General features: G+C 39.1%; 1 protein-coding gene across 3 annotated transcripts in view; it reads right to left on the bottom strand.

The window, feature by feature from the left end:
• Positions 1-20,302, bottom strand: part of NCOA6 (nuclear receptor coactivator 6) — a 58,912-nt gene that overhangs the window by 28,555 nt on the left and 10,055 nt on the right. For 2 of the 3 annotated variants that reach the window (XM_012637677.1, XM_012637679.1), the window contains exons 3-7: positions 18,364-18,486; positions 9,227-9,355; positions 7,667-8,527; positions 5,474-5,620; positions 1,848-2,964 (exon numbers count right to left, since the gene is read on the bottom strand). In XM_012637677.1, coding sequence (XP_012493131.1) covers positions 1,848-2,964; positions 5,474-5,620; positions 7,667-8,527; positions 9,227-9,355; positions 18,364-18,486 — 2,377 coding nt within the window. The remainder of the gene's footprint in view (positions 1-1,847; positions 2,965-5,473; positions 5,621-7,666; positions 8,528-9,226; positions 9,356-18,363; positions 18,487-20,302) is intronic. The other variant, XM_012637678.1, reaches the window with a different exon arrangement.

Genomic DNA, 20,302 nt, shown 5'->3' with positions numbered 1-20,302 from the left:
AGGTATAAGAGACAGGCCCAAGGTTCCACAGTGAACTAGTGATAGAGCTGGAAGTAGGTGCTCTTCCTATTAAACCTACTGTTTTTCCCTTTCCTAGCAGCCTTGATGCTATATAAGGTCCTTTTCATAATTTACAGACCCAACAAGTAAGCAGTTTCCCCCAGGGCTGGTGAAGATAGCAAAAATGCATACTAACGGCAACAGAATGACCTTGCAATTTTATTCCCAGAAAACTGGAAGGAATAAAATAATTATCCCCACGAAAATGTTATCCCACAGGCTGAGAATAGTAAAGAACTTAACTGAGAAAGAACTAACAGAAAAATTGGATAATTAAAGTACTTATCAAGTCTGAATTCAGGAAAATATAGACTGTTAATACACAATGATTGGCTTTTAATGTATAAGATTCAAGAAGTAGCAAGTGAGTATGATATAATAAGAGTACAAACAAAGAATGTTGTGGGAAGGCTGGGATAAAAGTAGTTGGTTTTATTTTGAACATTTAAGCTTGTTTAAACAAAGCTCTCCTATTCTTTTCTATAGTTCTAGCAATTTATTTGGATTAAACTGCTGTACATTCATTTTTTTTTTTTTTTTGAGACAGAGTCTCACTCTGTTGCCCGGGCTAGAGTGCCTTGGCGTCAGCTTAGCTCACAGCAACCTCAAACTCCTGGGCTCAAGCGATCCTCCCGCCTCAGCCTCCCGAGTAGCTGGGACTATAGGCACGCGCCACCATGCCCGGCTAATTTTTTTTTTCTATATGTATATTTTAATTGTCCAGCTAATTTCTTTCTATTTTTAGTAGAGACGGGGTCTCGCCCTTGCTCAGACTGGTCTCGAACTCCTGAGCTCAAACGATCCACGCGCCTCGGCCTCCCAGAATGCTAGAATTACAGGCGTGAGCCACCGCGCCCAGCCTGTTGTACATTCATTAGTCACTATTCCCTGTTAAATGTCTCTAAATTTTAGTTTTATGATTAATGGCAGAAAATCCAGCTCAATCAATGTTCCTTCTGGAAACATTTTATCAAAGCCAGAAACATGACTTAAATTAATACTTAGCTTCAGGAAATGAAATATAAATTATTAATTGCCCTTCCTGCTGTGATCTTGCAAAAGAACTCACCTGGAGAACCTTTACTGAAAGGATAACTGATTTAAAAAGTCCATTCATCTTAGTGTGAGGGTTTTAAGCTTCTAGGGATGATAAATAGCCTTTAAAGGAAAGGCACCTGGGCAAAAAACCACGGCTGAGAGACAGCAGTAGTTTTCATTTCCAGAACACATTTGGCTTTTCTGGTTCCCCAACAGCCATTATAGGCCTGAAGTCAGTGCTTTGTGGAGTTGTAATGTGGTAGCACTTGTTATTTTTCAGGCTCTGAATGCCACAACCCCTGAGACTGCAGAATTAAGACATGTGTCAGCTAGCTGCAATGTATAAACCTTATTTGGATCCTTATTTGAACAACAAACTGTAAGAAAAAAACCTGGAGATAATCAGGGAACTGTGAACACTGGACATGTGAGAATATTAAGAAAGTACTATTAATAGTTTTCTAAGTGTGCTAATGACATTGTGTGGTCATAAAAAAAAAACCCGTTCTTATCTTTTAGAGTTACACACTGAAATATTCACCAAGTGAATTTGTTTTGAAATAATCAAGAGGGCAATGAGAGAGAGTATAGATGAAGGCAAGACAGGCTGATAGGCAAGATGGTAATTGTTGAAGCAGGGAGATTTCATTATACTATTCTAGTTTTATATGTCTAAAATTTTCCATCAAAAAAAGCCATCCATATAGAAACAAATGAATAAAAATTGAGGCAAAATTATCACAACCTACTTTAGATCTTGCTGACTATTTTTCTTCTTCCGAGGGGGTTTCTTCTTCTTCGGTTTATTTGCGTTGGTATTATTTTGCTTATTGTTTACCCCAAAATGGCCTGCAGAGATGTCACTCTGCAATAAGTTGACCAACAATGGGCTTGTTAGCGTGACATCCTTATTGACCGGGAAGCCTGGATTCTGACCACAGGACATCTGATTTCCATTGGGTGCTCCACTGAAAGGTGCATTGAAAGGCATCCCATGGCCTGAGAAGTGGTTTCCCGAGGCACTGTTTCCCTGCATGGCCTGCACATGGGGGGGAACCATGTTGGTTTGTTGCATGCTAACATCAGGCATCATCTGAGACAAGTTGACATCATTATTTGCTGTAGTAGCAGGATCACCATGCTGCTGGGCCATGTGTGGGCTGGGCCCTGGTGGCCGCAGGACCTGCCCCTGAATCCCCATAACCTGAGATGGACTGTTGTTCACGGGCCCTTGCTGGGGCAGCATTTGTCCTGACATCTGTCCCGTAAACTGCACCATGTTTCCTTGCATGTTCGGAGTTGGTCCCCTCATTATCTGTGCTGGTCCCGGCATGACATTGGATTGGTTCTGAGTGTTAAACTGCTGTTTATTCCCCTGCATTTGATTGGTCATGATCTGCTCTATCATTGGGTTCTGTTGGAGCAGAACTTGCCCTTGAGGCCCCATCATCTGGTTATGTGGTGCCATCATTTGTGGGCCCTGCTGGGAAAGCATCTGCTTGGGTGGGGTCATCCTTTGGGGCGAGGGCCCAAGATTTTGGCTCTGAGGGTTCACCATCATTTGGCCCTGTGGCATAAGCTGGGCCCTTGAAAGGATCATGGGGTTCTGAGGATTCAAGGTTCCTTGTTGCTGGACCATCTGGCTCTGGGAGGGCACGATCTGCTGGTGCATGCCCATCAGCTGAGATGGTGGGCCCTGCTGGGGCTGGCCTTGCATGTTGCCCAGGTTCACCTGAGGAACCCCAGAACTACCAGCCTGCTGATTGTTCATGTTGCCGTGAATTCCCATGAGGCTGGGCTGCATCATATTTGGTGGCCCGTGGGACACCTGCATCTGGTTTTGAGGAGGACCAGCTCCTTGACCACCTTTAAAAAAAAAAAAAGGCACGGTTTCAGAAACAAATATTGTCTTATTGTTATTAAGATACTCAAATTACCTTACTTAGAAAGACACCCATCACCCATATATTCACTGACCAACATAAATGTGCTGTGGTTGACATACTTTCTATGAGTTTTCTAAACTATGCACATGTGACTGTGGGATAACTGTTTACCTTCTCAATGATCATACAATAGAGAAGAAGAAACAGTTTCTTTACTCCTATGTGGTAACTTACAGATAATATTTTGAAGATGAATAGAATTTACTTTCTTTCAGATTAAATAAATAGAAAGGCAGCATCTCATTGTTTTAAAATGACTTGTAGCTACCTTAAGGTGAAGAAAATTAACAAAAAGCACTGTAAGCTAGTGAAATAAACTCTGCTACAAATGAGCCAGGGAAACAAAGAATGTGAAGTATCCTCTTAGGAAAACTTCAACAATGCTGAAAAGACATTTAAAACTGCTTCTTGGAAAACTAATAATGACACTCAAAGGCTATGTGTGTGATATCTGGATGCTGTACTTTAAAGAAAAGAACATCTAATACTTCCTAAGGATAGGTCTCCTCTACGCTATGTAGTAAAAATTATTTAATCTTAATCTAGAAGCTGAGCCTCTGGTGACTAGATGACCCATCTGGAAGCTGCAGACATATAGATGCTAAAACTTCAGTGATCCCATCCCCCACCCCACCCCCATGGCAGTCCCTGGTGAACTACATGAAATATGTTCTATTCTTCTCAGCTATTTCTAATTTAGACAAAAGGTGCTGCCTGGCTTGCTGGGTTTCCTTATTGTTGGATCTTTGGGATTTTCTTATAGCTACTTATGTTCTCACTTTTAAATGAACAACCTTCTACCTTATTTTATTCCTTTTATTTTTCACTTTTAAATGGGGATTAGAAAGTGGCAGCCATAATGAAATTATGAAGCCAGTCCATGATCCAGCCGGGAAGGGAGGAGACAAACTGTTCCTTGTTTACACTACCCAGACTTTTCTTGATTTCCAAGAAAGATTTTTCTAAACCAGCCTTATGAACCCAAACTTGAACTCCATGACCACTGTATATGCTTATATACACTATCAGTCTATTGACAAATATTTATTAAGCACCTAATATGTACAAGGCACTTTTGGTGCTGAGGTAATATCAATAAACAAGATAGACCAAATCCCTGCCCTCATTGAGCCTACAGTCTAGTTGGTAAAAGACACAATAAACTAACAGATGAGTATTTTTTCAGGAAGCAGTAAAAGCTAACAAGAGAAATAAAGTAGGGTAAGAGAACAGAAAATGACAGACAAGAGTAGAGCTACTTTAGATAGGATAAATGGGGAAATCAAAACAATATGTGAATGTGGAAGGTGCCATATAAAAGCAGAAAATAGCTGTCCTAGGGTGGAAGAATTGTAAGTGATTTTATCATTGTTTTAAAACTTCCTATAAAAAACACAAATTCACATAACTCATAAATGAAGTTTGCATTAGCAGACAGGGAAAGTCAAGTAGTTTGCTCTACCCTTCTCTCACCCTTCAGGAGATAGTTTGAACTTCGTTTTTTTATTAAGTCAGGATTTTTCTCATTCCTTAGTGATTTACAAGTATAATTGGGAACCACATAACTAAATTAGCTCCAAGTGGGAATGGGAGTTCAGAAAATATTTGAACTATGTCAGTCCAAACTGCTTGAATGAGAAAGGGTAAGAGGATTAGTCATGTGGTCCCTAAGCAACCAGAAACATGAAGTTTGAGTTTATACAATAGTGCTCTACAAATACTTTTGAGCCATTCCACTGTATCTTATTTCCCTTCCAAAATTTCTTCTTGTATACAGTACACTGTTGGTATTAAATTTGAACCAATTAAGTTTGAAAAATACCACATTGTAAACCAGAATTCAGATACCCAGCATAAACAAAGCTAGTAAGTACTATACAGAGACTTAAAAAGTTGCAGTTGTCCAAACGTGCTGTGTGCCTAGATGACTTTGTAGCTACGGTTTCATTTGCCAAAAATGCCTTTTGTTCTTTTATTACCCAAGCAAGCTCTAACTCAGGGGTCTGCAAACTATGGCCCATGGGCCAAATCAGGCCCACTGCTGATTTGTAAATAACCAAGTGTTTAGAACATTGCCTTGGTCATTTGTTTACAGATCATCTATGGCTACTTTCTGTGCTTCAATACTAGAGTTGAGTAGTTGTAACAGAGACCATACAACCTGTAAAACCTAGAATAATTACTATCTGGCCCTTTACAGAAAAAAAATTGCTGACCTCTGCTCTAACTTGTTTCATCTCCTTTTCTTAGGTGTTTCCTGAGACATTTTACCTACTTTCTACATATTAGTTATTGTTCTGAAAGAATAATTATTTGTGGGTGTGAAATTAAGTAGAGAGACCAGGACTTATTTGTATACCGTTGTTGCCTATCAAGTCTACCACAAAATACTCAATAAATGCCAGCTGAATAAATCACAGAAAACAAACCTGCATGCTGGACATTTTGATTTGCTTGCAGCTGAGGGGCTCCTGAATTCCCAGGGGTGGTTGCTGTGGTCGAAGGCACCTGACCTTGCATAAAGTTCGGATTGGCCTGTCCTGCTGAGAAGCCAGGTGGGAGGCGTTTAGGCATTCCTTAATAGAAAACAATGAGTAAGGCAGTTACCTAGCAAATTTATACTCTTGCTTAGATATGGAATGAATAAGGAAGGATGAGTTGCATGAAGTCTCCACTGGCTTAGCTCTCTCTGTCACACTGGTAGGATCTTTAATAACAAGGTTGGGAAAGATGGTTAAAAAAATCAACACAATTTCTTATATGAGCATTGTCAAAATGAAAAAGAAATACTAAAAAATTTACACTTAGAACATGCCAAGGAAAAGATGGCAATCTGCTCCCTAAATGTGATCTGAGGCCACGCCACAGCAAGGTTTGAGGGCTCACTGTTTTTTTATACAACGGACCCCAAAACTTTACATACTTTAACACAGGCACCAAAGGAATAGGCTAAATTCTCTCATATTTAACAAATTGATAAGAAATACTATAAAACAAAGAGCTGGGTCCCGATAGTAAAGATAGGTGATTTTTTTTTCCTTTGAGGGAAATGGATCACAATCTCCTTTGCAGAAAATTTCCCCCCAATATTGTGCTTGTCTCTTTGGAAGAGACAAGAGATCAGAAACAGTTCATAGGAGCTTCAAAGTGAGGCTATATTAATTAAATTTATCATCATGCCTTCCCCTCATAAAGTTTGCTGTGATTCTGACAGCTGTGGTACTGAAAACCATGCTCTAATGGAATCTTACTCAAGTATTAGTTCTTTTTAGGAAGGCCTAATTTCAGAAAACAAATTTATAGTAAGAAGAATCTCAGAACCCACTCATCTATAACACAGGCCTTGATGTGGCCAGATCACCTAGGTGAGCATATCATCTGCTCTATGAAAGCATTAAGACCCTAAAGCTCACTTAAAAATTTCTTGTATTAGTCCATTTATGTTTTTAAGGGCCAAATTTTCAATGCCCCGAAAGACTCTTTGTAGACAAATATGCATTTGTCCTTTCTTTATCAGTGACAAGTCCAATTTGCATGCTTCCATTGTAATTAAATCAGTAATCACTTTTGCAGGAGGGACTACCCAGCTTCCACTGATCCAGGGCCAGATGCCCAGAACAGTGAAGTTTGGAACTGAAACATTCTTGCATTTTCTAAGAACTTCTTAGGATTCAAATATTAGAGCCTGCATGTCAGCAAAATTAATTACAGGAGAGTGAAAAGACTGATGAGCAACTTAATTTCACCAGAAACCATGGGAACATGCCTTTGCTATGTCGTACTAAAGATGCAAGGGTTTTTTCTGGGTTGGCATGGGTGTCTTTGGTGGGGGATATGCTTATCAGATGATAGTATTACTGATACTGTCTATACCTTACTGAAAAGCTCCAAGCACATTCATGTGCACTAGATCAATGATTAATAAGAATAAATAATAAACATGGAGATGGATAAGTTTTACTGTAATCGTTTTACCTCTCACACATTAAGCTCCATTGCTTTTTCTTCATACAAGAGGCACCTTACAAAATAAATAAATAAATCTCCTTTAGGTATAACTGGTGGAATTCCCTCTCTAAGGAGCAGGCATTGGCATTATAAATCTATAAAAGTCAATGATTTCCAAACTTATTCCCCTTTAAGACTTTAATCAAACTTAACAAATACCATGCTTACTATTTTACTATTAATAGGATTATCAAAATTGATAATTATAAGGGCCTTTTCCCCAATAAGATCCTTGTCCTTATCTTTGCATTTTTGCCCTACTGCATAAATTTTTTCAACAGCTGAGAAGTTTAAATTGTTAATAAAATGCATGTTTCTTCTGGACATTTTAATTTATTAGTATAAGATCAAGCAAAAATAATTTGAAAAACAAAATGAACATCTCTATATTGAGTTTTACCTGCATTTTACTCCAGAGAGCTAGCTTAAAATTAACTAGTAAGATGCTTCATAATGTATCAAGTTAACTAAGTTATAAAAGCGTCACCACCATATCAACAAAACCAAATAATTATATCCTTATTTCACTCCCTCCATCAACTCTAAAAACTGAAGTTCTACTAAGATCTATCTCCAGCAAATTTACCATCACAAATAGCTTCAGTGTTCCTCACCTCCTAGGCCAGGATGTAAACTCTGTGGCCCCTGGTTTGGTGGTTGTTGCTGCATCACCATGAAGTTAGGTGGCACATTTCCCTGTTGAACCATAGGATTCCGACCTGGAGAGCTGACAGGCTGCTGAAATCCCTGGGGAAGTGGGTTATTTTGAGGTGGCCTTGGTCCCATCTGCTGCTGAGTTTGGTTAACCGTTGGGGAGGATGCAGGGGATCCCTGCTGGAAGGAGGAGGGTGAGGAGGCAGGAGACTTGTTGGTGAGGTGGGGCTGCTGCAGGGGGGTTGGGACCCTGGAGGGCCCTCCCTGCAAGCTCTTCATCTGAGGAGCTGTGAACTGGCCTGGGTTGCTCATCTGAGGAAAGTTTGTATGGGCTTGTGAGGCTTGCTGGCTGCCAAAGGGATATGGAGGGGGAGGGTGGGAAGGTGTCTGTACCGTGGCTAAGGATGGTCTTGCCTGGAGTTGCTGTTGCATTGGGCCAGGCAAGGGAGCCTTCTTCCACCCTTGGTTTGCAGTCATTGTGCCCAGAGAACCCTGGGCTGGAGGAGGTTGAAGGGCTCCGGAAGGCAGCTGGTTCCAGCCTGGAGGAACAGGCACCTGAGTTGGGGTAGTAAACTGGGGTCGAATTCCCTGTGGCTGTTGCTGCTGATGTTGCTGTGGGGGTCTTGCCTGCAACTGTTGCTGCTGTTGCTGCTGTTGTTGCTGCTGCTGCTGCTGCTGCTGCTGCAGCTGGGGAAAATTAGCTGGGTTCATTTGTCTGTTCACAGGGACAGGCTGCACTGGGTGGTGTGGGGGAGCTAAAGATCCTGAGGGATGACTTTGCTGCTGTATATGAAGCCCAGAGAGGAGTGGGTCCATTGCATCTGTTTAAAGATAGTCAACAAAGCAATAATTAATCTACTGCAACCTAGAGCAATGGCCTTGGCAATTCTGCAAATATAGAGTAAAATCTGCTGGCACTATTCAACAAAATAAGTAAGTATTTGTGAATACCTTGGATGTGCAAAGCAGGATACCAAGATAACAGAAATATGGATCCTGCCCTAAAAAGAGATTATGGTTCAATAGTGGACATAAGAGTCAAATATGAAATGTAGAGAGCAATATTTTCCAAATCATATTCTGGGGAATTGTGAAAATTAGTGTTATAAAAAAAGAAAACAAAACAGTCGATTAGATTTGGGAAACACTGAAGCTAACAACCTTAGGTTTCTTCACTGTAAGGCTTTCAGTGGCTCTAATATGTTAATTTTCAATCTCGAGGTGGGGGACAAAGAATGATGCATTTACCAAGTTTACCTGACTACAGAATCCTCTGTCATGGAGTATCTTGCAGGAATAAGTACGCGAAGGCATGAATTTTGAGGAATGTTGTGGTATAAGTGATAAGAGAATCATGAGAAATTCTAAGAAAATGATGACATTTAGCTTAAAGAAATCAGGGCAGATTTTGTAAGGAAGGTGGCATTTTGAGTTAGGCAGTTAGAAATTTGGCATCAGAGATAGCTGATCTGTGCAGGAAGTTTCGGGCTCTTCAATCCTCAAAGACTGGAGGTCATTACCTGACTGAGAAGCAGGGCGAGGAGTCCTGGGCTGGAGCTCTGGATTGGGGGCTGGTGCCATCATGGAAGATGACACATTTCCACCCTGGGGTATCATAACAGTGGCGGGGCTGTTCATCCTTATTAATCCTAGGAAAAAAAATCCCTACAATAGAATACTGGAATTGGCACAATTTTTGTTTTTAAAGACATATTTCAAGAATATGAAAATCTCTATACTCATCATTTACCTTTTTTTTTTTTTTTTTTGAGACAGACTCTGGCTCTGTTGCCCGGGCTAGAGTGCCGTGGCGTCAGCCTAGCTCACAGCAACCTCAAACTCCTGGGCTCAAGCGATCCTTCTGCCTCAGCCTCCCGAGTAGCTGGGACTACAGGCATGCGCCACCATGCCTTGCTAATTTTTCTATATATTTTCAGTTGTCCAGCCAATTTCTTTCTATTTTTAGTAGAGACGGGGGGTCTCGCTCTTGCTGAGGCTGGTCTCGAACTCCTGAGCTCAAACAATCCTCCCGCCTTGGCCTCCCAGAGTGCTAGGATTACAGGCGTGAGCCACTGCACCTGGCCATCATTTACCCTTCTTAAATCTAAAAAATGTGTCCTATCTACATCAGATATACATGTAGATACAGCAGAAACCTCCTACTCCTTCCCAATCTGATTCTATTTCCTTCCTTTTATTATAATTGGGACTAACAGTTATATGCATGTTCATTTACCTCTTCTGTATACATAGGTAAACTGCACAGCATTTTTTTTTTTTTTTGAGACAGGGTCCTGTTCTGTCACTCTGGCTAGAGTACAATGGTATCATCATATCTCACTGTAACCTCAAACTGCTGGGCTCAAGTGATCATCCTGCCTCAGCCTCCTGAGTAGCTGAGACTACAGGTGCGCACCACCATTCCTGGCTAATTTTTCTATTTATTGTAGAAACAGGGTCTTGCTTTTGCTCAGGCTGGTCTTGAATCCCTGATGCCAAGTGATCCTCCCACCTTGGCCTCCCCAGAGTGCTAGGATTGCAGGAGTGAGCCACCGTGCCTGGTCTTGTATGCTTTTAAATCTCTGCATAAGTGGTACCATACTATATGCATTTTTTTTTCAGTTTACTTTTTCATTTAATATTATTGAGATTCAACCCTTTTGACTGCTGTAAGTGCTCAATGGTATAGAAACATACATCCATCTTTCTGCTGATGACTACTAAGGTACTTTTCCTTTTTATTCTTACAATTTTGCAAGGCCATGTATTTGTCATGAACTCTTGTGGAAATGTAAGAGTGTCTTCAGACTATTTTAGACTATATACTTAGAATTGCTAGGTTTTTTTTTTTTTTCCCAAGAGACAGGGTCTCACTCTTGCTAAGATTGGTCTCAAACTCCTGAGCTCAAGTGATTCTCCCACCTCGGCCTCCCAGAGTGCTAGGATTATAGGTGTGAGCCACTGTGACCGGCCCAGAATTGCTAGGTTTTAAAGTATAAGCATCTTCAATTTTACTACATATTGGTAAATTGCTCTTGAAAGTGGTTATACCAATTTATACTCCAACTAGCAGTTTGAGAGCTCCTCTTTCATCTCTCTCATTTTGATACTGTTATATTTTTTAGGATTTATTATCTATGTTCTTAAGTGAGAACAGCTTATAATTATCCTCTCTTCCTGTCCTTCTTTGACTTTTGGTGTCAAGATTAAAATAACCTCAAAATAAGTTGGAAAAGAATCTTTCCTCTTTTTCTATGCTCTGGAAGAGTATGTACATCTGTTCTTTAAGAGTCTCATGCTCTACCGACTGAGCTAGCCGGGCGCCGGTTCATCTGTTCTTTAAATGTTTAGTAAAACTTACTTATAAAACCATCTGGGCCTATAGGATATACTAATTAATTCATACAGAAGCAGATCTTTAATTATTTCCATTTCTTAAGTGGTTATAGATTTTTCAAGTTTATTATGTCCTACTAAGTCAATTTTGATTAAATTATAATTTTGCCAACACTTAAAAATTTATTAGCATGAAGTCATGCATAGAATATCCTTTTTTCTATTTTTAAAAAATTGAGATATAACTCATATACTATAAAATTCACCCTTTAAAAGTGTGTACTTTTTTCTCATTCTTTACATTGCTTGTGCCTCTCTTTTTTTCTTTAGTAGTCTTACCCAGTTTATCAGTTTTAGTTGTCCTTTCAAAGAAACATCTTTTGGGTTTGTTGCTCTGCTTACTGTTTTTCTGATTTATATTTATCTCTGCTCTTATCTTCATTATTTCCTTCCTAGCTTATTACTTTGCTGTTCTTTTTCTCCATTCCTAAGTCAGACATTTAGCTTGTTAATTTCTAGTTGATATTGTTCATTAATATAAATTTCTGAGGGTTAAAATTTCTTCTAAGCATGGTATTAGCTACATCTTACAAATTTTGGTATGTACTATTCTCATTACTCCATTTTAAATATTGTCTAATTTCCATCACGATTGCTTTTTAAATAATCTTTAGGTTTTAGAATATATTTCTAAATTTCCAAGAACAAGAGTTTTTTTTGTTTTTGTTTTTTGCTACTGACTTGATTTAATTGCACTGTGATCAGAGAACAGGATCTGTGTGATATCAATATTTGGTATTTACTGAAACTTGCTCTTGGTTGGAATCCATAGTCAATTTGTATAAATTTTCCATTTTTACTTGGAAAGATTAAGAATTCTTGAATTATTACTGCATGGTTTCTATATATGTCCATCATATAAAACTATTTTAATTATTATTCAAGTTTTCCTTATCCTTACTAATTTTTTATAAGTTTGATCCATTAGTTACTAACAGAAGTATGTTAAAATCTCCCCTAAGATTTGCTATTTCCATGCAATTCTTACATATTTTGAAGGTAGGTTATTAAGTACGTAAGTTTAGCTACCTTCCTGGTGAACTGTTCCTTTTACATCATACGGTGACCCTATTTATCCTCAGTGATGCTTTTTATCTTAATGTTTGTTTTATCTGATAAAAATATACCTTTTTTTCTTGGTTAATATTCACCTTGTTTATTTTTTTTTCTATAGTCACTTTGAGCTGTCTCAATCTTTATATTTTATGTGTTTCCTCTAAGAGTATATAGCTAAACCTAAGACTGATTAATCATTTCCTTTTTTTTTTTTTTCCTTAGAGACAGGGTCTCGCTCTGTCACTCAAGCTGGAGTACAATGGCACAATCATAGCTCACTGTAACCTTGAACTCCTGGGCTCAAGCAATCCTCTGACTACAGGTGTGCACCACCATGCTCAGCTAATCTTTTAAATTTTTTTTGTAGAGACAGGGTCTCACTATGTTGTCCAGGCTGGTCTTGAACCTTTGCCTCAAGCTATCCTTCCACCTTGGCCTCCCATAGTGCTGAGATTACAGCCATGAGCCACCATGCCTGGCCTAATCATTTCCTTTTTATCAGTGTTCATAATCCATTTACCTTTATTGTAAACTAATGGTGTATTTTGATTTACTCTGTCATTTTATGATTTCTATTCGCCCTCCTTTTTCTACGCTGTTTTCTTGTTTTTCCTGAATTTTACTGGATTGACTTATTTCATCATGCCCTTCCTCTCTACTCCTTCGTTGCTAGTTTAGAAGTTATACATTCTATTATTTTATTGATATCTTTAAAATGTCAACAGACATACATGACTTAAAGTCTAAAGAAAATATATGATCATCATTGCTAAATAAGTCAATGCTTATTTAGATTTACCCCATGTTTACCAATTATTTAGCTCACCATTCCTTCTTAGATCTTATTTCTTCCATCTTAGGATCAATTTTCTTCTTCCTGAAGTACATCCTTGAGCAGTTCAATTAGCAAGGGTCTGTTAATGGTAAATTCTCTTAGTCTCTTTGAAAAGGTCTTTATTTCATACCACTTTTTTTTTTTTTTTTTGGAGACAGTCTCCCGGGCCATAGTGCAGTGGCGTGATTGTAGCTCACTGCAACCTCAAACTCCTGGGCTCAAGCAATCCTCCTGCTTCAGCCTCCTGAGTACCTGGGCCTAGACAGGCGGACACCACTTTGCTTGGCTAATTTTTCTATTTTCAGTAGAGGTGGGGTCTCACTGTGTTGCCCAGGCTGCTCTCGAACTCTTGAGCTCAAGCTATCCTCCCACCTCGGCCTCCCAGAGAGCTAGGATTACAGGTGTGAGCCACCACCCCTGGCCTTCTCACATACTCTTAATAGTATAGCTACATTTAAAATTCTACGCTATCAATTATTTTCTCAGCACTTTGAAAATATTATTCCAATGTTTTCTAGATTCCAATGCCATTATTATGAAATCAGCTGTAGCTCTGGTAGCTTTCCCTTGTAAATAACTGGTCTTTTCTTTTGGGTTGCTTTTAACATTTTCTTTGTTTTCAATGTTCTGTAGTTTTATAATATCGTGTCTAGATGTGGGTTTATTTTTTTATTTGAGGTGCTCAGGATTGCTGGGCTTCTGAATCTTAGGACTTACATTTTTTATCAGTTCTGGAAAAATTTCAGCCATTCTCTCTTCATCCCTCCCCAATTTATCTCCTTCTGGAACTCTGTTCAAACATACATTAAATCTTGTCATTTTATCCTTCATGTCTCTTGACTCCTTTCATATTTCGTTGTCTTTATTTATTTCTCTTTGTTGCATTCTGGGTGATATTCACAAATTCACCTTTTAATCCAGCTATTTCTAATTTTCTGAGTAAGTTATTCCTTTGAAGATTTTTAAATTTCTGTAAGTTCTGTGCCCCTGCCAAGCTCTCTTTATGTTTTGATTGTGTCATGTTTTCTTATGATCTTCATAATTTTCTTTTTTTTTTTTTTTGAGACAGGGTCTCACTCTGTCGCTTGGGCTAGAGTGCAGTGGCCTCATCATAGCTCACTGCAACCTCAGACTCCTGGGCTCAAGTGATCCTCCTGCCTCTCCACCTTGCAAGTAGCTGGGACTACAGGTCCATGCCACCATGCCCAGCTAATTTTTCTATTTTTTAGAGACAGGAGTCTTGCTCAGGCTGGTCTTGAACTTTCTGGCCTCAAGCAATCCTCCTGCCTTAGCCTCTCAAAGTGCTAGGATTATAGTTGTAAGCCACTGTGCCTAGCTCTGATATTCACAATTTTTTTTTTAGGCTAGTCAAGTAAAGGAGTGGGAGTAGAGAATGAACAAAGGAATCTGTAACTGGGTGTGATCAATTAGTTGTAAACACCACTGCACTAGGACCAGCTGATTTTCATAATTTTTAATACCCTGATATTCCTATTACCTAAAATTCAGGAGGGAGGGAGTTTAATCCTAAATTTTATAGATTTCGAGTATAAGACCACTGATAGTAGGCTTTAATTATGAGAAGTCTACAATGGCTTGGGTTGAGAAAGTGCCCTTCCATAGCTTCAACAGTAATTACCAATCTAGAACCATTAATGTTAACGATTTAGCCTGGCTGTTCCTGAGTCACTTTACTAACATATTAAATGTTCAACATGCAAGAGAGTAGAGAAGACAATTCCACAACCACCATTCTTCCACCCCGCAACTAGGGTGCACACCAAGACAGACAAGTTTCCCATTAGTTTCTCTATGCTAGAGAGTGACATTTTCCTAATTTACCTTTCACTGAAAATTCTGGCTTCATGAGGAATTCAGAACTCTAACTTCCTTCTTCATGTGGACCCAAGATAAGGCTTCATCTTTTACCCCTTCCTGGCTACTAAAACCCAAATCTCTTGGCCCCTGTAGAATCTCAATTATTTAATGCTGTTTGAATATTTCCATCCTTGACTTCTTTTTTACCCTAAGGAGTTCTCTTGCTTTCTTTCTCACCTCCCTACTCCTCTGTTTTCTTATGGGCTCAGCTATATAAGTTATTTATTTATTTTTAGAGATGGGGGTCTCACGAGCCCCATCTCCCACCTCAGCCTCCTGAGTGGAGGAGACTATAGGTGTGAGTCATTGAGGCTGGCTCTAAATGTTGTTTTATCTAGCATTTTTGGGTGTTTTGTAGTTAGAGAGGACGTTAGGTAAATGTTTGTTGAAATTGGATTTGTTTCTGAGGAATCCCACTCAATTTTTCAAAGATGGTAGTTAGACAGTAAGAAAGTTCTCATGAGATAAGAAACAAGTTTTCTTGGACCACAGTGAGCTTCCTATTCCCAGAAATTTTCAAGCATATGCTGACTACATGCTCAGTAGTGACACTATAACATGCATTCCAGTAGTAGGTGGGGATATGGACTAGATCTCTGGTTCTCACCTAGGATCAATTTTGCCCCCTAGGTGACATCTGCTAATGTCTGGAGACATTTTCAGTTGGTACAATTGCAGGGAAGGGGTAAGAGTGCTACTGGCATCTGGTGGGTAGAGGCCAAGGATGCTACTAAACATCCCACAATGCACAGGACAGCCCCCACAGCAAAGAATTATCAGCCCAAACCATCAATAGTGTTGAGGTTGAGAAACCCTAATTAAATACTACTACGGTATCCCCACAAATCTTGGGATTCTATAAAGCTATGAAAAAAATAGGCTATAGATGTAGTTTTAGTTGCAAAAGACTTTTTGATTAGCTAACTTTGAGTTGCCAATGCTGAGAAAGTAGTGCTAAGAATAACTGACAAACCAAGATACCTAGATACACAATTCCAAAGTCATTTATTATTGTTTCAGAAGAGACTTAAGGTATCTTAACCTAGAAAAATTTATCTGTTTAATCTAATATTAAATTTTGTTTGCATCCTTTAGGTCCCAATAGACAACAGAGAAAAAGAATCCTAAAATATGTTTGGCAGTCAAGAAAGATACCTGGGGGTTAAAATGGTACTATGATATAGATCATTACTAACTGATTATTCCTGAAACTTTATACTATATATATTATCACAGTGTCCTTCATTAAATACCAATCAAATTTGATTTCCACCTAAAGCTTCTAAGTTTCCTATGCTGGTAATCAACTACAGAACTATAATTTTTACTCTCTTCCTAGAGATGCTTACTAAATATCTTTGCTATTTGCCAGATACTAACCTAAGAGAGTGGTGATTAGGGTGTTGATATCAGTTTAATGGAGTCTTAAAATTTTAAACCTAGAAGGGATCTATAGCATTGTTTCCAGGACATAATTAAAGATGTTTCCCAGCAACTAAAGCCAGTAAATAAGTCCTTTGGACAGGAGTTGAGACTAGAACCCAGATTTCCTGATGCTCATCTCAGGTCCATTCATTCTTTCATTAACTATATGTAATTTGGCTAGGTGCTTCTCACTCTGCTTTTGGTCCCAAGCCCTGGTCCTTCCAGTAGTGGCAACAGTGTCACCTATAATCTCTCATCAAGCTGCCTTAACACCAAATGCTTAGACTTCTGTGGGTAACTAAAGATACCAGGCTGAGTATTTTAATCTACTATATGGTATTCCACAACAGCCCAATAGCAGAGGTCCTGATGTATATTTAACAGGAACTCAGGAAATGTTTGCTACACTGCTCAAGGCTCATTCACCTTTAAGCATGAGCTCAACAGACTATAGGCATATTGTCTCTTTTTTTTTTTTTTTAAGACAGGATCTTGCTCTGTTTCCCAGGCTGGAATGCAGTGGCATCATCATAGCTCATTGCAACCTCAAACTCCTGGGCTTGAGCAATCATTCTGCCTCAGCCTCCTAAGTAACTGGGACCACTAGCTCACACCACCGCACCTGGCCTATCTTGCTCAGGCTGGTCTCAAACCCCTGGCCTCAAGTGATCCTCTCCCCTTGGCCTCCCAAAGTGCTAGGATCACAGGCATGAGCCACCACCCCCAGCCTATTATCTCATTTTATAGGTGAAGATACTGTTGCTCAGGGAGATACAGTAACTAGTTTGAGGTAACTAGTAAATGGCAATGCTGAAATAAAAAACCTAGTTCCAATTCTATGACCAAGTCATCAGCTACAGTTCAGAACAGGAGCTTATAAACCAAGCTCCTCTATGTTGCTGCATTTCTTCAAGGGCTACTGTGGTAAGCAGGGAGGGGAATGACTGGGTACAGTCTCAGGCTTTATTTGAATAAAGGGTCCTACAGCTGAAAAATTTTACAAAGCCACTAATATATTGTTACTTTCTGGAGAATGGAAATAAAACACAAAAACTAACCAACCAACCAACCAAACAAAGCCACTAATATAGTGAGAAGAGCACTGAACTGGGAGTTAGAAGATCTGTGACACTGGCCCGCTGCTCCCTGGCTCTGGACAAATCACTCCCTTTCTGTGATTTCCACAGCTTCCTCAGCTTTAAATGAGAGCCAACTCAATTCTAATATTCCGAGTTTCACAGAATATTGAGTTCAATCTCTGATGAAGAAATTTTAGGATTACTAGAAAAGGAAGCAAACAATTTATAACTCTCAAATTCTAAATACATAAAAACACATATTCTCCCACACACACCTATAGATTCCACATATGCACACAAGAACTCTCATAGATTCTCAGCTTCAGAGAAAGTGCGAGTTGGAAAGCTACATTCTCTACTATACTATAAACATACTGAAGATGGAAAATATTTTATTCATTTCTATTTCTAACACTTTCCTGTTGTTCTGTCATACAATGTGAACTCAATAAATGTTTGCTGCATGGCTCTGTGTTCATAAGCCTTTAAATATGAGACCAGAAGATTGCAAATATGCTTCATGCTATGACCCTAGCCTCCTGGGAGTGACTCATGTCTCACTTTCTTTTCTATTTTATTTTTTTAGAGGCAGGGTCTGGCTCTGTTGCCCAGGCTGGAGAACAATGATCCGATTGTAGCTCACTCTAACCTTGAATTTCTAGGCTCAAGTGAACCCTCCTGCCCCAACCTCTCAAGTAGCTGGGACTACAGGCATGCACCATTACACCTGGCTAATTTTAAAAAAAGGTTTTGTAGAGATGGGGTATCGCTATGTTTCCCAGGTTGGTCTTGAACTCCTGGTCTCAAGTGATTCTCCTGCCTCTGCCTCTCAAAATGACAGGATTGTAGATGTGAGTCACTTGCAACCAGAGATATGGGTATGGTATGAGCCCCCACCTAACTTGCAGGACTCAAAGGATTACATATTAGCAAACAAAGCCAAAAAAGGAAACTAGTAAAATGTCATACAGTGAGTGAAAGGTCTCACCTGGACCACCTGCCATAGGAAATCCCGCCTCCATCCTAACTGAACTTCCGGCTCCCATAGGTCCATTCATTCTCACATCTTGGCTTCGGTTCTGAGCCAAAGCCAGGTTGATAGCACCTTCCCCTGAAAATGATAGTCAAGTTATTAAAAGGAAATCATCAGAATAAGATGCAAATTTTGTAAACAACAAGTACAAAGTCCTTTAGTTTTCTGTGTTTTTGAAGAATTATGGTTAATATACCACCACATAAATGGTGAGTTCAATATTACATGGGTTTTTCTTTAACCCATCTGAGCAAGTTTACTTAAATGGGACACAAGGAGATTATAACTAATTCTTACTTGTAATATGGCAGAAAGGCAATTATTAATGATGCTTAGTGTCAATAGAGAGCCTGGAACTCTGAATATTTTTCAACCAACTCACCAATTGTGTGTGTGTGTGTGTGTGTGTGTGTGTGTGTTTGTGTGTGTGTATGAAGGAAGAAAATGTTCTCAGAAACTCAAAATCCTAGACTTTCTTTTAGGAATTTATGACCAGAAGGCAGAGACATGAGTAGGTTTAATGGAGAAAGAACATATGATGGTATGGGGACACTGTTAATACTTGTGAACAAAATGCCAATTTCCTTTCAATAACTGCACTACAAACATACTTCCAGCAGAAAAAAAAATCATATAATGAAGAGGAGATAGGTTGCTACTAATTCACCTCTGAGACACCTAATGATAAGACCAACATTTGTATAGGGTTTTTAATGCTTACAAAATTTTATCTCACTTGAGTTCCATAATAGCCTGGTAGGTAATGTCACTAGAAGTATTCCAACTATTAATAAATAGACCCTAAACTTAGAGGCAACTTAAATCTTATTTAGTTCAATGACAAAAAGGTCTCTGAAATGAGATTCAGAATGCTTCATGCACTTAATCCAAAATCTTGACTATTGTTACTACGGAAGACAGCATCACATTGTGGACAGTTAAAATATAGCTAGCCTGTGGCTGAGGAGCTGAAAGGCTGCACTCATCGAAGTCCTTCCATAATGTAGGATTCTGGTTTATAGTCAGGTAGTAAAGCAGAAGTTAACAAGGCACAACAGTTTCTCTGTCCTGTCACTGATCTAGGTCAGCTTTCTGTATGTATTCTAACCAGAGAGGTTGGCTGGTTATAGGAAACAAACATCCTACCAATAAGGGACTGATCACTGGAAGTGGCAAAATGTTCTAGCTTGCCAATAGGAGCCAGCCATGAAAGAGAATACAGGTCTTGGGGTTTTCCACCAAAGGGAAGGAACTATTAATATACCAGACTTGCTAAGACATTCTAAGCCGAGAGACTTGTTCTTGAAACAGACATCATATCATGTCACTCCTCTGCTTAAAACTGCTCCACTGCTTCCCACTATTTTAGAAATAAAAGCCAAACTTAACAGGCTATATAAGACCTCAAATTATCTATCTATCCCAGCGCTGTTCAACAAAAATGCAAAATGAGCCACACATGTAATTTAAAATTTTCTAGAAGAGTAAAAACATAAAAAGAAACATGAAATTAATTATATATACTTTATTTAACCCAATACATCCAATGTATTATTATTTCAACAGGTATTAATAATATAAAAATTATTAATGAGATATTTTACATTCTCTTTGTGGGGTGCTAAGTCTTCAAAATTCAGTATGTTATTATATACTTACAGCATATGTCAGTTTGGACTAGCCACATTTTCAGTGCTCAACAGCCACATACAGCTTGTGGCTACCATGGTGGACAGCTCAAAGATCTAGCTCTGGCCCACCTCTCTAACCTCACCTCATGGTATTTTTCTCCTTCAATAAAAAGGATTCAGACCCAGTGTCATTTTTTTGTTTCTTAGGCACACAAAGCTGCTTTTCACCTCAAGGCCTTTGCACGTGTTGCTCCTTCTGCCTA

This window comes from Propithecus coquereli, unplaced genomic scaffold (genome assembly GCF_000956105.1).
Source record: "Propithecus coquereli isolate 6110/MARCELLA unplaced genomic scaffold, Pcoq_1.0 Scaffold122, whole genome shotgun sequence".
NCBI classification, from domain to species: Eukaryota; Metazoa; Chordata; class Mammalia; order Primates; family Indriidae; genus Propithecus; species Propithecus coquereli.
This window is presented reverse-complemented; position numbering and strand designations above follow the sequence as displayed.